The sequence below is a fragment of the Thamnophis elegans genome, chromosome 10 (assembly GCF_009769535.1).
Source record: "Thamnophis elegans isolate rThaEle1 chromosome 10, rThaEle1.pri, whole genome shotgun sequence".
Classification (NCBI taxonomy): domain Eukaryota; kingdom Metazoa; phylum Chordata; class Lepidosauria; order Squamata; family Colubridae; genus Thamnophis; species Thamnophis elegans.
In genome coordinates, this window is record NC_045550.1 from 23414878 (window position 1) to 23432927 (window position 18050).

Consider the following 18050-nt stretch of genomic DNA (forward strand, 5'->3'; position numbering starts at 1 on the left):
TCTTAACAAATCTTTTTAAATTTCATTCCATACTTCAACATACTTTTTTGAAATAACATACAATTCATATTAGATATAGTAATAAAAGATACTTTAGATTTTTCTCAATCTAAAAAGAAGTATTGCCATCAATTGTTTTTGATCTTCCATCTTTACATTTTTGTTAACTTCATTTTGTATTGTTAATTTTAAATCCAGCTAATATATCAAATTCCTTTAATTTTTCCATTAATATCTGTACTACTCCTGTAGGATTTTTCAAAATTAAAACCAAATCATCTTGAAGTGCTCTTACTTTGTATACTTCTTTTAAGCCTTCACTTCAGTGATTCTCTCATCACGTGTTATGTCTTAAGAACTTCAAGAACTAGAATGATCCCAATGGAGAAAACATGTGTCCTTGCCTTCAGTAACTCTCAGGGTTTTATCTGTTCCCCATTACCTATTTGTGCCCTTTGTAACATATATATCAATTTCACCAATTTAATAACATTTTCTCCAAAACTCTTCTCTTCTAGGATTTTAAACGAAAAAGTACAGTTCAAATAATCAAATGCTTTTTCCACATCAAGGAAAATCAGCTTGTTTTTCATTATGCTGCTCCAGGTATTCTAATCTGCCAAAAACATCTCTGATATTGCCCCTTAATTGTTTTTTAGGTAGAAAGCCACATTGATCTTCATGAATAAAATCTTGAAAGTCATTTTCTATTCTTTCAGCTTTGCTGCTTAGTCACTAAATTTTATCTGACTTTTCACAATCCCCCCCACACACCAGCCCCCCTCCACTGAGGTCTGGATTCTGCCCAAACCCATGCTTAGGATGTCAATAATACTATCTAACCATCTCATCCTCTGCCATCCCCGTCTCCTTTTCCTTCATCAGAATCTTTTCCAATGAATCCTCTCTTCTCATTTGGTTTGCCAAAGTATTTGAATATTTAAGATAGAAATAATAGAGTAGAGTAGAGTAGAGTAGAGTAGAGTAGAGTAGAGTAGAGTAGAGTAGAGTAGGAATAGAATAGAATAGAATAAAAATTGGAAGGGACCTTGAAGGTCTTCTAGTCCAATCCCCTGCTTAGGCAGGAACCCCTACACCACTTCAGACAAATGGATATCCAACATCTTCTTAAAAAGGTCCAGTGCGGGAGCATTCACAACTTCTGGAGGCAAGTTGTTCCATTGATTAATTGTTCTAACCGTCAGGAAATTTCTCCTTAGTTCTAAGTTGCTTCTCTCCTTGCTTAGTTTCCACCCATTGCTTCTTGTCCTACCCTCAGGTGCTTTTGAGAATACCTCTTCTTTGTGGCAGCCCCTGAGATATTGAGACACTGCTATCATGTCACCCCTAGTCCTTCTTTTCATTAAACTAAACATACCCAGTTCCTGCAGCCGTTCCTCATATGTTTTAGCCTCCAGTCCCCTAGAAAGATGTAAATATAGCCATTATTCAATAAAGATTTTGGTCAATATTTTTCAGTAAAATCAAGTATGGACCTTCTGTGGGAATTAAACCTATATTAGCATGTTTCGCTTCTTTGGCATCTTTAATAAATACATATTGTTAAGGAATCTATACAGATAATTTCAAGGAGAAGGGGATACAGCTTTGGACCAAGCTCTATTTAGTTTGTCAGCTGTTCCTCAAACAGACTCAAGAGCAATGCATACACATCACAATTCATACTTCAGAAGGATTGAGTTTATTTTACTTTATTTTTTAGATTTTCTTCAGCTCTTTGTTGCCTGAAATATTGTTCTTTCAATTTAATTTGAAATCTGCATTGAGAAGGGAGGTATCCATGACTGATTGAGAGTTGGCCAATCAAACCTGTGCAATTCACTTTCTGCTTTAACTAGGAACAGATTCCCCTCCTTTCTCTCTAAATTTAGGTTATAGGAGAAAGATGAAGGTATGTGGGAAACAGATGCAGATAATTCTTTTCCCTGGCCTTTTTAGAATAGATTATTTCTTTTTTATTATAGTAACATGGCAATAAATAGATAACTAAGATGCAATGTTCTGTATGACACATGGCCTCTATTATGTCAGAATATTGTCACACAAAGGCTGTCTTCACAAGGAAATAGATATTGGGGGTAATCTGGATTCTGCAACACACACAAACTTGAGATTTCATTTATCTTGTTTATTCACCAAAGTAGGGGAAGAGCTGGGTTCTTTACTGAATATGTTTTGTTTTATTTTTAACTATTTAACTGTTATTGGAAATTTCAAACAGTCTATAACAGGCTAAATATGTATTATAAACATAGATTGAAACAGTAGAAAAAGTTTTGTGAAAATTTAAAATACAGGAAAAAAGGAAGACAAGAATGAAACGTTTATGCTCAAAAGGCTGTCAAGAGCCATTCAAATCATATGGTTGAAGTACACAATGAATTTCAGGGCAAAGCATTATAAATAGTGCAATCACTTAGAAAGCCAGACTGTACATTGTGGCTTAACATGATGTGTGACCATAGTCAAAATGGCAGGTCATTTGTCTAGAAATAATATATTTGTATTCTTATTTTGGGCCTTTATACTTACTTCCCTGCTCTCTATTTATTCAATATGAGAAAGTAGCTCCTGAAGGCACTCATTCTAATAATGATAAGCTATTTTTTCCCATTCCTTCACTTGACTGTTCTCTTTATGTAGCAAAAGCTAAAGCACTCATTTCAGTCAAGAACCTTAAAAAAATAAATGGGCCACATAATTCTCTAGTACTCTTCTGCTTTATATTTAGTTAAATCCACTTACTTTGAACAAGACCAAATATGAACTCTAAACGGGTTTTATGAGCTTCATGGAATTTGCTTTTTAATATCATAATTAACTCCTGTTTCCTGTGCTCGGTTGGCTGAAAGAATAAGAACTCATTTTCTGTTACTTTGCAGTTAAATTGGGAAGCATCTCCTGAGAAGCAAGCAGAATGCTTGAAAAAAGGCAAAAACAACAAGGTGGGTGTATTGCCTCTGCCTCTTTCTGGGTGTGCTACTAGCTTGTTTGAACCTTTAATGAATGAGAAAATGTATGAGAAATCTTATGAAAGTTACTCCCTCGCTTCCTTTTTGCAGACAGAGTGTTACAATCACATCAAGCTTTTGCAGAGGCTAAATTCAACCCATCTGTATGCCTGTGGTACATATGCCTTCCACCCACTCTGTGCTTACATCGTAAGTAAAAGTGAGGGTGGTTTTCACCACTACTCTGGGCTTTCATTTTATTTATTGGTTGTGAGGTGAGGGTGATATTAAAATCATAATTAAATAATTAACTCTGACAAATTTGAAGAAATTATTATTAATTGGTTTCTGACATTCCCAGTCATTTTCCCCATCAACCAGCTTTTTAATACAGAATTGGGCATACGTATATTCTATTTACAGACAGGTATCTGGGATAATAATTCAGTCTGCAGTCCTGGCTCTTCTATTACTAATTCCTGCCAAAGAATAAAAAGATCTGGAGGATGAGAATCTATTTCTTTGGCTTGCCATGATGAAGGCAGAACATGCCAATTTCCCCCTGCACTCTGTTTTGTTGATTTTCAAGAACCAGTTGACTTTAGATTAATATTTTAAGGAGCATTCTTTTAATTTTGTTCATATGAAACCAACTTTTGCCAAACTCAAGCTTTTTGTGTGTTAAAAGCTTGTGTGTTAAATTACAATTGCAATACCTATTTTTTGGAGTATAAGCCGCACCTTTCCCCCCCTAAAAGAGCGTGGAAATGTTGGTGCACCTTATACACTGAATACAGCCATTTTTGGCCTCCCAAAGCAGGACTGGGGGAAGGCACAAATACTCCAATTTTTGTGAAAAATGGCCCGTTTTTGCCTTCTCCCAGCTCTGCTGAACCTGCAGAAGGCTCATGGGGGCCAGGGAGGACAAAAACTTTTTTTCCTTACTTACTTCTTTGAAACCTTGGTGTGTCTTAATACACCGGAGTGTCTTATAGTTTGAAAACTACGGTAATACTCATCCAGTTGTCCATGAAAGTCACCAAGATGGTGAAGTTATTTTCCCTAAAGAATACAGGAAAATAAAGATAAATATGCTCTATAAAGTCTCTGTAAATTCATGTTTACATTAATTTATTTAATATTGGAATGCCTCCTGTTATTTGGAAAAAAATATTGTGGTAGGATCTGGGAGACTTTGGTTCAGATCTCCCTGAAGCTTACCTTGGACATATCATAATATTCCAGCCCAACTTATCTCAAAATGTTATTAACTGTATCATATATATTCTTGGATTTTTCGAGGAACAACAAGGATCAACATCTGTAATTTTGGATATATACTTGCTAGTACTCAAATAAAGGAGATTTTGTTGGTAAAATAATGGTTCAATAGCTCTTTTATGCAATGGAGAGCAAAGTGGGGATGTAGGCCTGTTCAGCTGCTTCTTGTTATGTTGGATCCATTGTTCTTCAAGCTGCTGCATGTGTTGCAGATAAATGGTACTTTCTCTACATTCAAGTTACAATTGGCTATAGTTGGGAAAGTACTCTATATTTTCTCTCTATACTTTACCAATTGAAATAGGTCATGTAATAAGATGTCACTAGTGATAGGATGTCTTGTTTCTATTGTTGGAACAATAGAAACAACCAATTTCTACTATTGGTTGATTGTATATAATTTCACATTCCATCATGTGAAGGGAAAAATATCCTTTGCTTTTTAAGGACTATTTAATGCCACATATCATGCTTATTTAGCTTTAATGTCTATCTAATTGATACCTATATCTGTATTCAATATATGGATTTAAAATATCTATAATATTGCATTCAAAAGATTCTAAGAATTTATTGAATAATTACAATTACATTAAAAACAATAGAACAGATTGATTTCTTATGAAATTAAAAAGGAATGGCTCTTGACTTCTCAAATGTAGAAAATAAATTGAATGCAAAGTTTTATGAGACCCCCCAAGAGATAGGGTCAGGCTTAGACAAATCTCCTTGGATACTGCATTTCAAAGAACAAGAAAGAATACTGATAAGAATTGATAAAGCTTTGTTACACCTCCCTCTGCCTCTATTTTTAACTACCAGTTTCAGAAGCAGATTTAACAGATACTGTTAAATTGATCTTGGTAGGTCTCAGAAAAAGAAAAGAAAGAAAAATCATAATCCCTTAAACTGAGATGTGTTTTATCCTTTTCCATCTTTTGTTTTCATATTGATCTACAAAATCTGTTTTAAAGTATAATACAACAAGGATGAGGGATAATCTAGTCTTTTTAACATCATCCCTCCACCATAACCCTTATGAAACCTCTACAATAAGTGACAGTGCTGCAAGATTGGATGAGAGATATGTTTGTGTTTCATTTTTATTAGTGAAATATAGTAAGCCAAAAATATGATACATAATAGTGATTTTAAAAAGCTGAAATGTAAAGAGAACAGAAGAAAGAAAATAAATTATATTATCTTAGTATAAAAGTAACATAAATTTAGACCCCATAACCCAGTGGTGGGTTCCTACCAGTTTGACCTGGTTTGGCTAAACTGGTAGTGGTTTGGCGGCCTGGGTGGCTGGAACCAGTAGCAACTCAGGCCTTCCTGGCACACCCCTCCCCCCCGGAATTGGTTTTCCAGCACCTACAGCACCGCCATCTTGTTTTTTGTTTCTGCACATGCGCAGAACAATTTTTATTGTACTGCGCACTCATGGTGCACCCATGACCGAACCAGCAGTAGTGACTGCCGGAACCCACCCCTGCCATAATCTACAAGAGATATAGTAGTTGACACAATTGTCAAAAGATGTCAGAAGATTATTTTTGAAAAATAAAAGCTCTTGTTGGAGTTTGAGAAACAAAAATGAAAGAATAACTGCTTCAGTCTCTAAGTATTTACATTTAGGATGAAAGTTCTTCCTGCTGCTTGAATATTACATTTAAGGTTTGAATCACATACTTCCAAATTGGTTGAACAGAGATCTATTGTATTCTTTTTGTTCCTTTTATTCCTCCATTCATGTGAATTATGATGCTTTTATAAATCATTTGGTTGGATTACATGTTATCCTTGGGGGATCAGAACAACTGCAACTTCTATTTTTATTACCATGTGCATCTATTTTTACTTTCTTGTCTTTTGCTATTCTAACAATGATGCTTCTTTCTTGTTATGCTTAATTCCCTGCATTGTGTCAGCTACATACATTTATTTTTTAAAAACATCTCTATAAATAAAGGGGACGTCCATACCACTAGCATTTTTATTCTTTTAGACCAGGGGTCTCGAACCAGTGGTAGAATTCAGCCAGTTCGCACCACTTTGGGAGAACAGGTTGTTAACATTCTGAGCAGTTTGGTGAACTGGTTGCTGGAAGAAATCATTAGGGCAACGAACCAGTTGTTAAATTATTTGAATCCCACCACTGTCTCGAATCTTGGCAACTTTAAGACTGGAGGACTCCAACTCCCAGAATTCCCCAGCCAGCAAAGAATTCTGGGAGTTGAAGTCCGCCAGGCTTAAAGTTGCCAAGATTGGAGACCCCTGTTTTAGACCATTGCACTTCAAAGGCAATCTTGCATTAATTCACATCATTCTTCTACACCTCTTACAAGAAATCAAGCTCAATCCATTCAAATCTCACGGTCTTATGTGGCACTGAGGGAAAACAATTGCAGACCAGCCAATGTTTTATAAAGTATCCCAATGCCTGGTATGATTCACAATACAATACAATACAATAGCAGAGTTGGAAAGGACCTTGGAGGTCTTCTAGTCCAACCCCCTGCCTAGGCAGGAAACCCTATACCATTCCAGACAGATGGCTATCCAACATCTTCTTAAAGACTTCCAGTGTTGGGGCATTCACAACTTCTGGAGGCAAGCGGTTCCAATGATTAATTGTTCTAACTGTCAGGAAATTTCTCCTCAGTTCTAAGTTGCTTCTCTCCTTGCTTAGTTTCCACCCATTGCTTCTTGTTCTACCTTCAGGTGCCTTGAAAAATAGTTTGACTCCCTCTTCTTTGTTGCAACCCCTGAGATATTGGAACACTGCTATCATGTCTCCCCTAGTCCTTCTTTTTATTAAACTAGACATACCCAATTCCTGAAACTGTTCTTCATATGTTTTAGTCTCCAGTCCCCTAATCATCTTTGTTGCTCTTCTCTGCACTCTTTCCAGAGTCTCCACATCTTTTCTACATTGTGGTGACCAAAACTGAATGCATTATTCCAAGTGTGGCCTTACCAAGGCATTATAAAGTGGTATTAACACTTCACATGATCTTGAGTCTATCCCTCTGTTTATGCAGCCTAGAACTGTGTTGGCTTTTTTGGCAGCTGCTGCACACTGCTGACTCATATTTAAATGGTTGTCCACTAGGACTCCAAGATCCCTTTCACAGTTACTACTGTTGAGCAAGGTACCACCTATACTGTAGCTATGCATTTCGTTTTTGTTACCTATATGTAGAACCTTACTCTTTTCACCATTGAATTTCATTTTATTAGCTAGTGCCCAATGTTCAAGTTTGTCAAGATCCTTCTGTATCCTTAGCCTATCTTCTGGAGTGTTGACTATTCCTGCCAGCTTGGTGTCATCTGCAAATTTGATGAGTTCCCCATTTATTCCCTCATCCAAATCATTGATGAAGATGCTGAAGAGTATTGGGCCCAAAACAAAGCCTTGGGGTACTCCACTGTATACTTCCCTCCATGAAGATGCAGTTCCATTGAGGACTACACGTTGAGTGCGGTTGGTCAGCCAGTTATAAATCCATCTGGTGGTGATGCTGTCTAACTCACATTCTTCTACTTTATTTAGTAGTTGGTTATGGTCTACCTTATCAAATGCCTTACTGAAGTCCAAGTAAACTATATCGACGACATTCCTCTGGTCCACTAATTTTGTCACATTATCAAAGAATGCAATAAGATTAGTCTGGCATGATCTGTTTTTGACAAACCCATGTTGGCTTTTGGCTATTACTTTGTTTGCTTCTAGATGTTTGCTAATTTGTTGCTTGATTATCTTTTCCAGAATCTTTCCTGGTATTGAGGTCAGGCTGATAGGTCGGTAGTTTCCTGGATCTGTTTTTTTCCCCTTTTTTGAAGATGGGAACCATATCAGCTCTTTTCCAGTCCTCTGGCAGTTCACAAGCACCTCCAATTGCTTAGTTGGCTTATCTGTGGTAGGGGAAGGTAGGGTGGAGTGAAGTGGTTGAAGTGGAGTGGGGAGAGAAGGGAAAGGAAGCTAAATCTTAAAGCTAAGATTGTTTTCCATTAGTGCTTAGTTTTCAGAGTAAATATTTTCTCCTGTATCCCTGTTGGATCAAAAATGATAGAAGCACAAATAAAAGAAAATGTTTTTTTGTTTTTCCAGATCTTTTAATTTTTGTGTTTTGTGTTTTATTTTCTGTTTTTATTTTCCAGATATTTCTGAAATGTTTCTATTAGTAACTATTATACTCTAAATTGTTACTTCAGAACTAAAGGGACAGTCTTTTTGGACCTGAGAGCTTTCCTTATATTTCCAAGTTGCCGTTGAAAGGCACAATCCCTCAAAATGACAGGACAGTATTAAGAGATGGCCTCATAAATTAAGTAGTATGATCCCCCCCCACCAAATTTCATTATTCTTTCTCTCTCTCCCTCCTTCCCACACATGCACACAAATACACAATTTGAAGAGGAGATGGGAGCAGCATATGTGACCTGGGTCTTTGGACTGTGTTTTTCTGCTTTACAGTGTTTTATTTTAAAATAGTAGTTGATTATTCCATGCTGTTATCAGTCATGATAAAAGAATATTTTTCAGTAGTTTGTTATAAAGCATGTTAAGTCAGTAAATCAAGATAAAATAGTAAATCTGCCACAACATAAGATTTGGATATATTGAGACTGGTATAGTCATTTGGCACTCTGCATCACAGCTAGGTCACTTTCAATCCACATATACTGAGTGTAGCTCCTCAGGCCAAGTAGCTAATGCTGATTAGTTAATGCTTAATGCTAATTGAGGCCAAGCATCTAATTCATAGAGAGGACATTAGTGCTTTTGCTCAAAATCAGCATGATGATTCTAAATCCCTGGAGTAAGAAACAGGGAATCATTCCATTTCCAATTATATTTTGTTATTGATTCAACTGCCATTAATTTTAAAAACAATTTTGATATTCGGTTTGGGCAAGAGAGAGGAATAAAGGAGCAGGTCCAAATCAAGGATCCTCCTGGGTTCTTGGTTCCTGCTGGATAAGTGGGTGGAGTCTTACTTAGGACAGGAGGCTTACCTCCTGCAAGATGCTATACATGCCCCCCCCTTTAAAAAGAATCCTGAATCCATGCTGGGTGCAAAATGCTCATGGGTACTTGCCACTAAGTTAAGGTGACCAGACATCCCGCTTTTGGCGGGACAGTCACAATATTTCACAATTTGTCCCGTGTCCCACGACATTTTTAAAAAGTCCTGATTTTTTAAAAATACCGTTTCCATTTAGTGGCAGTCTGGATTTTTGCAATCTAATTCTGACTGGTCTAATTGACGCTGGGGAGAAGCACGATTGTGGGTCTAATCATAACTTTGTTGCTGTGCGCGCTGGGGAGGCTGGAACAGCTGCTGCCGTTGGCCAGCAGGTCCATCGAAATCTGGAACTCTGGGACTTCCGGTGGGCGGGGCCTGACAGGGAGTTGTTATTTTTAACAGCTCTTGAATCTTGGCGTTGTTAAACTGTTTAAACAGCAATCCATCAAGCTGTTTAGCAATTTGTTTATCCTCTCTTCGGGCTTAGAAGAAAGAGGTGAGAAGCTATGCCTTGGAAGCCCTCTAACTAACCCTCTCAGCCTAAACTCTGGGAGGAAGGGGGGGCACCGGCAGCATAGCAGCTCCGCGCCAGGAATCATTCTGCCTTTTGTTGCAGAACGAAGGTCTTTGCTCATCTTCAGCACAAATAACAAGCTTGCACTCAATCCAGACAAGACCGAGTGGCTATTGATGTTGCCTCCCAAGGATAGTCCAGATATTCCATCCCTTAGCCTGGGGGGTGAAATCTTACACCCCTCAGAGAGGGTCCACAACTTGGGTGTCTTCCTGGATTTGCAGCTGATGTTAGAACACCATCTGTCGGCTGTGACCAGAGGGGCTTTTGCCCAGGTTCGCCTGGTGCACCAGTTGCAGCCCTACCTGGACCGGGAGGCACTTCGAATGGTCACTCATGCCCTCGTCACCTCTAGGCTCGGTTACTGTAATGCGCTTTACATGGGGCTGCCCCTGAAAAGTGTTCGGAGACTACAGTTGGTCCAGAACACAGCCGTGCGAGCGATATCGGGTGTACCTAGATACACCCATATTATACCTATCCTCCGCGAGCTGCACTGGCTTCCGATCAGTCTCCGCACACGCTTCAAGGTGCTGGTCATCACCTTTAAAGCCCTACATGGTCTAGGACCTGCCACACACCTCCCAACTGCCGATAAGAACTCACAGGCTGGGCCTTCTCCAGGTACCGTCGACCAGACAATGCCGGCTGGCGGCTCCTCAGAGGAGGGCCTTCTCTGTAGCTGCTCCGACCCTGTGGAATGACCTACCCATAGAGATCCGGACCCTCCCCACTCTCTCAGCCTTCCGAAAAGCCACTAAAATCTGGCTATTCCAACAGGCCTGGGGCTGTTGACTTCATGAATGAGGTCCAGCCCCACGCAGATTGAGTGTATGGTGTGTTGTTTTTTAAACTGTTTCTTTTTAAATAGTTTCTTTCTATTTTTAACACCTTATTTTAACTTTTCTGTAAGCCACCCGGAGTCCTACGGGATTGGGCGGCATATAAATTTATTAAAAGTTAAAGTTAAAATGATTTACTGCAGACTTCAAGCCGAGCTGAACCAATATTAGTGAACTTCTAATTGTATGTATAAACCCTTAGCTCAATTTGTAAAGAATTCCTTCTGATAATTACTTGCTGAAAGCTCTACAAAAATGGCGCTGAGCTGTGTAGGAGCTGTGTAGGAGGCACGAGACTCTGATAGCACTCTTGCGAAGCCTAGAAGTGATTTATTACCAAGAAGTGATTTATTATCAAACTAAACAGCAATTGCTGTATAATTGGACTGCCTGGACTTTTTAATGGACTAAAGAAGATTAAACCTGAGATGGCTTCTAAGCAAAATTTTCCCCCTCCTCCCCCCCCCCCCGCGTCGAAAAGTGCTGGGAGCTCCCCAGTGCCCTCTACTAAATTACAGTCATTACTTCCTTCTACTTCTGCAGGGGACCCCTTGACAAGGGAAATTCTGCAGAAATAATTAATTGATGCATTAAAAAATCATGCTGATACGATGGAAGCAAAAATTAAGGAAGAGATAGCTGCTTCTAACAGATGTCTGAAGAACTTATGACATGTAATCAAATGATTAGAGGGGACTTTCTGATGGCTCTGAATTCGCTATCTGGCTATACACTCGGACTTGAAGAAAAGTTAGAAGACCTTAGCGACTCTAATACGAATCTGGTAATGAAGATGGATGTGGTCCAGCAAAAGGTCAGTGATGCAGAAAATGAAATCATAATGTTACAGTATAGACAAATGGAATTTGCTTTAAGGATAAGGAGCCTCCCCGAAAAAACACAAGAGAACCTGAAACAGATTCTCTCTGAAGCCTTCGACCTGATGGTGGGAAGGTCAGGAGGGAATTTCGACTGGCAAATCGAAAAGGTTTACCGCGTTAACTCCTGGCTGGCAAGACAAAAGCAATTACCAAGAGATATAGTGGTGTATTTTGCCACTAGAGATATGAGGAACACAATATTACAGGAGTCCTACAAAACTAAGCTTCAAATTGGGGGTCAGGAGGTGACTGTCTTGAAGGAGATACCACCTAAAATGCTGAGATCTAGGAAAGACTATGCCTTTTTAGTTGAAGAGCTAAAAAATCGCCAGATACAGTTTAGATGGGACGCGCCAGCCAGCATTGCATTTAGCTACCTTGGAAAAAGACATCACCTCAATTCAGTATGGAAGGCCCAAGATTTCTACAGCAACATATTGAAGGCTGGACACCCCCCTCCCTCTAGATCTAGAGAAAGAGAACAAGAAGGACATGATGGAAAGCAAACCACTCAAGCATTAACAAGGGGGGGGGGTCAACTTGTTCTCTCAGAGGTACAAGAAGCTAAGGAACAAAGACAAGCATGGTTACTAGACGAATGGAACAGGAATTTAAAAAGCAACAAGTACAAGCCACCATTCAGGAGTCTACAGGCGGTACTTCAGAAGCAGTGGAAGGAGCCAGGCCAAAGGTTAAATTCCAAGATGTTCAGATGGCTCTTAAAAAGCTTCAGGGGGCTAAAGATGGCAACTAAGTTTCTAACTTGGAATGTCAATGGTTTAAATTCCGCACAGAAAAGGAAGAAAATAAACCACTATCTTAAACAATTTAAGAATGATATAATTTGTTTGCAAGAAACTCATATTAGATCAACTGATCAAAAATGCCTGATTAATACAAGACTTGGATAACACTTTATAGCTTCTGCCACAGAGAAGAAAAATGGTATAGTTATATACTTAAGGAAGGATTTGAAAGCTGAATTAATTGAAGCAGACCCCCATGGAAGATACATTGCAATAGATTTGGTTTTAGAAGGGAAAAAGACACTACTATTGGGAATATATGCTCCCAATCAACAACAATAAATTTTACAAAATGCTTCACGCTAAGTTAGTACATTGGGACTATAGATCCTGTATATTACTGGGTGACTGGAATGGCGTCATGGATACCAAGAAAGACAAGAAGGCTCTCCACCAAAATACCCAAAAGCGAGCGAAATTACCTAAGTCCTTTTTTGATATGATAGATGGTTTTGAATTGAGAGATATCTGGCGAGAAAGGAATGCAGAAGAATATGACTTCACCTTTTTCTCTGATAGACATCAATCCTTTTCTAGCATCAACTTTATATTAATAACCAATGATTTGTTTTCTAGGGTAAATAAGACGAAGATATGCTCTAGAGCCTTATCAGACCATAATCCAGTCTGGATGGAGTTGGGGGTGGGGATGCAAGCAAGAAGGTCTTGGAGACTGAATGAAAACTTATTTAGATATGATAAAAACATTAATGAATGTAAAAAGTTGTTAAAAGAATATTTTGTTTTTAATATGAACATGGGTACATCTATGGAAATGGTATGGGATGCAAGTAAAGCGTACATGAGAGGAGTTCTGATAAATATGAATATGAAATTAGGAAGAGAGAGCAGGAGCTAATTTTAAATCCAGGAGACAAAAATATTAAACAATCATATTATTAAAAGAGCAATTTAACATGTTAATGTCAGATCAGGTGGCTACCAATTTGCTATATGCAAAACACAACGTTTTCTGTAGTGCAAACAAATCTGGTAGATGGTTAGCATATTTGATTAGGAAAAAATAGAAGTCTCGTAATATATCGAAATTACATTTTAAAGGAAAGGAAGTGTATCAACAGGAGGAGATTCAAAAGGTTTTTTGTGAATTTTTTATAGAATTGTATACGAACGATAAAATTCAAAGCTTAGATATAGATAGATACTTGGATAAAGAAAAAATATTCATAGTTAAAGACAAGCAGAGGGAAAGATTGAATCAACCAATAACCTTGGGGGAAATCCTACAGGTAATTAAACAGCTAAAAGCAGGAAAAGCACCGGGTACAGATGGCTTGACAGCCATTTTTAAATACTGTTTCCATTTAGTGGCGGTCTGGATTTTTGCAATCTAACTCTGACTGTTCTAATTGACGCTGGGGAGAAGCACAATGAGGGTCTAATCATAACTTCATTGCTGTGCGCGCTGGGGAGGCTGTAATAGCCGCTGCCATTGGCCAGCAGGTCGTTGAGCTCTTCCATTGAAATCTGGAACTCTGACATGGCTCGTTCACCCCGCTGATATGGGCAGGGCCGGCTCCACCCTCCTTTCCCCGGGTCCTGCCTGATAGGAGGGGCCGCGATCAGCTGATGCACGGCACTGTTCCCTCTAAGATTCACGGCTGCGCAGTGATTTCTGTCACAGGCTCCGGAAGCTCCGACGCTGCGGCTGAGGTGAAGCCGCCAAAGCTCCCGCCGGCGCCCCCACCCATGGCAGCGGTGCCTCCCCCCCCCACTCGGAGCACCTCAACTGGGCTCCGTGTTACCCCTGCCGCTGCCTCCACTTCCGCCGTGCTTTTGAGAAGCCATGAGGCCGCGGGAGCCAGTAGGAAGGCCGCAGAGGGGGCGGGAGCAGGAAAAAAAGGCCTCATGGCTTCTCAAAAGCATGTCGGAAGTGGAGGCGGCGGCAGGGGTAATGCGGAGCCCAACTGAGGTGCTCCGAACAGAGGGGGAGGCACCGCCAAGCAGATGATGTCGCCGCAACATGAGGAGGAGGAATTCTTGGTGTGTAAAGGTAATCGGGGTTGTTAAAGCAAAAGTTCAAACGTTTTGTCTGATGCTTCTCTTATACCAGTGAAATGACATTTCTCACTAAATGAAAGAGACCCTTGTTCCACATTGTTTTCAAACAATGTCAAGGTCATCTATATTATAGAAACTCCACCCATTCTTGATCTTAATCAACAGGCCGTGTTCAGGTTTGGCAACCTATTGGCAACCTGTTCTTGTTTTTAGAAGAGCCATTGCCAAATTATGAGGTGTTATATGTAAACGAGCTATACAAAATTCAGATGTTTACATTTTTCACTTAGATAACCTAAATTTCTGAATATGTACAGTAGAATGAACAGAAACTAATCCCATAGCCAGTGTTCACATGACCCATTAGGCTGGACTAGGTTGATAGGTAATTTTATGTGTCATAGCTGTTCAACATGAATTTTAGCTGCAGTGGAAGTTATTTGCTTTCAGGAGAATTTGCTGCCTAAAAATGTATTTGTTTCTTATATTTATTATCTTTCTTTCCTCCAAGAGCTGCCAATTACCTCTTCCTACTCTTTCATTTTATCTTCATAGTTCTCCTTTGTGAAAAATAATAGCTGTGTTCACACAGTATTCCATTAGTTTGCTTAATTATGGTTTCTTCAATAAACTGCAATTAGCTGAGTTCAGACAATCATGGTTTATAAGTAGACTGTTTCAACATGCATAGAGTATGTTTTTCAGTATTGAATTCATTTTTTCCTTTGCAAAGTAAGAGGCAATACTCAAAGTTTAATCTATTTTTACAAATTGGTGACTGCAAAGCATATCCTCAAGGAATAATTTCCCATCGTTCCTGCAAAACAGGCACACACAGACAAACATAAGGTTCTCAACTTAACACCACAATTGAGCCCAATATTTCTTTGGCTAAGTGAATTTTGCCCTAATTTACAATCTTTTAGCCATCATTGTTAAACAAATAATTGTGGTTCTTAAATGAATCATGAGGTCATTAAGCGAGTCTGGCTTCCCCATTGACTTTGCTTGTCGGAAGCTGGCTGGAAAGGGTTAGAAATGGTGATCACATGAGCCTAATACAGTGCAACTGTCTCAAATACATGCTAATTGCAAAGCACCTGAATTCTGATCATGTGATTATGGGGATGCTGCAGTGGCCATATGAAAAACAATCATATGTCATTTTTTTCAGTCCTGTTTTCAAAGTATTCCTTTGAAATATCACCAAATGAATGGTTGTAAGTCAAGAATTACTTGTGTATGTATATATGTGTGTGTGTGTGTGCGCGCACGCGCATATATATAATTTTTATTAAGAATTTTTATTATAATACAATTTAAATGTAAAGAAAGAAAAGAATAAAAAGTAGAAAATGCACTAAAAATGTAATAATGAAAGAGAAAAGAAATAAAGATGTCATTTCTAACTTTCATTGCAAGAATTATAAACACATTTAGTGATTCTTCACACCTCTCTAAGGTTACAAATATACATCCCATATTCAAGCTCTTATCTACAAACAAATCCATAAAACATAATCTTTTCAGTGTTAATGTCACCGGAAAGTCCTTAAAGAGTTGCCAAAAATAGCTTTGGGCTGCCCCTCAAATCCCCCCCTTTACTCCTCGCCCTGTAGAATTCAACCCCCTGAGTTTTGCCTTTGAGGGGCATCTAAATTAAGATGACCAGACATCCCGCTTTTGAACAATTTGTCCCGCGTCCCGTGTCGTTTTAAAAAAGTCCCGATTTTTTAAAAAAATTTTAATCAAGAACCACCACCACCACCCCGTCAATGGTGTCCCTCTTTACCAATGTTAAAATCTGGTCACCTTACACTAAGTGCATATCAAACTTGTTCTGCAAATTCTGGGCTGGCTCTCTATTTTTTTTTCCTGGTTGCAATTTAAAATGCAGTTTTTAACCAATAAAGCTCTTTACAGGTTGCCTACTTGTAGGACTGTGTCTCCTCACTAGAGTCAGACCAAACCTTGGGAGCATTTGGGGTTGCCCCCCTAGAATATCTTCCCATTAGAGATTCTCTTTCCATAGTTACCTGACTTCTGGGAAAAGCAAAAATAAGTTTTTCAAGAGGGCTTTTGGAGTCTGATCTGCTACATTATCCTGGAAAATTTAAGTCATTGCAATTTATTTGTTTCTGATATTATACTTTTGTTATTGTGAACTACTAAGTGTCTTTTTTGTGACTGTGGCAGGATATACATTTGATAAATAAATATGTGGAAAAAATGGAGGTGAAAGTATTTACCTCTTGTGAAAAATGTTAATGGAAGCAGGAAAAATGTATTTATTGACCAGTAAAAATTACACTAGATTCACCTATTATGGTAAAACAAAATATGCAACCATTTCATAGCCAAGAACCTTTGTGTGGCATCCTTGGGTATCTAGTTTGATGAAAAGAAGGATTGGGGGTGATATGATAGTAATGTTCCAATATCTCAGGGGCTGTCACAAAGGAGAGGGAGTAAAGCTATTCTCCAAAGCACCTGAAGTAGAACAAGAAGCAATGGGTGGAAACTAAGCAAGGAGAGAAGCAACCTAGAACTAAGGAGAAATTTCATGACAGTTAGAACAATTAATCAGTGGAACAGCTTGCCTCCAGAAGTTGTGAATGCCCCAACACTGGAAGTCTTTAAGAAGATGTTGTCTGGTGTAGGGTTTCCTGCCTAAGCAGGGGGTTGGAGTAGAAGACCTCCCAGGTCCCCCTGTTATTCTATTCTGTTCTGTTCTAATTATATTCTGATCGTATATAACATGATTTCTCTGTTGTGTCACATTGACTGGTTTTCTCAACCTAACCTACTGCATAAGGTTGATATTGGGGGAAAATAGTAGAAAGAAGGAGCATTTTGTATGTTTGCCACATTGAATTGGTAGGATAAAAATCCAACAAATAAACATTTGAAGCAATATTTATTATTTGTTGATTTCTCATCTTGATATACCGCCAGAATCCAAACTGTTGAAGGTCATTTACTTGGGTAAAGTTGTATCCACACTTTTTGGGGAGGAGCTCATGCAGGCCAGGGACCTCAAGTACTGCTGCGCTAAACCACAGTTATATGCACTAAGCAAACTGCCACCAACAACACATGTTCTGCAGAGAGAGACGTAATCTCAGTTCTGGGAAATGCTGATCTTTGTAGCCTACCAGAAAGATAGTGAGCTACCCACATTGATTATGTGCTATATCTGCGCATGTGCGATGATTAAGATGGCTGCAAGGCTCTGTCCGCTCCAAAACTAGCGACGAAAATGCAGGAAAAACCGCGGGTAATATCTTTAAAATACAACACAAGAGGCTCGTTCGGGGAGCCCAAGACCCAGGGAGCCCAAAAAGATCAGTCAGCGGTAGGGGCTACCTCTTTGGGGATAGCCCCGAACCGCAAGGGCTCCGGCGTCTTTGGCGGTTTCCATGCTGGTCGGGCCGCTCGGCAGCGAAGAGGAGAATTTCGGCTTGGAAATGGCGGCGGCGTTTTCTGGGGGCTCCGTTGCCTGTTCCATCTTCTAACTGTGCTTGCTAGCGGCGGGAGCGCCCCACGATTGTGCGACCACCCCCAGGACCATCTCCGGGCCATTAGGACACTGCAGCCGCGGACTGTGGAGGCTTGGGCGGCTTTAGCGATCTCCGTGCT

At 39.3% G+C, this 18050-nt stretch overlaps 1 protein-coding gene across 8 annotated transcripts in view; it reads left to right on the forward strand.

Annotated features, from left to right (window-relative positions):
• Window positions 1-18050, forward strand: part of SEMA4G (semaphorin 4G) — a 127185-nt gene that overhangs the window by 91158 nt on the left and 17977 nt on the right. For all 8 annotated transcript variants that reach the window (XM_032226014.1, XM_032226018.1, XM_032226017.1 and 5 more), the window contains 2 exons: window positions 2904-2966; window positions 3084-3182. In XM_032226014.1, the coding sequence (XP_032081905.1) occupies window positions 2904-2966; window positions 3084-3182 (162 nt within the window). The remainder of the gene's footprint in view (window positions 1-2903; window positions 2967-3083; window positions 3183-18050) is intronic.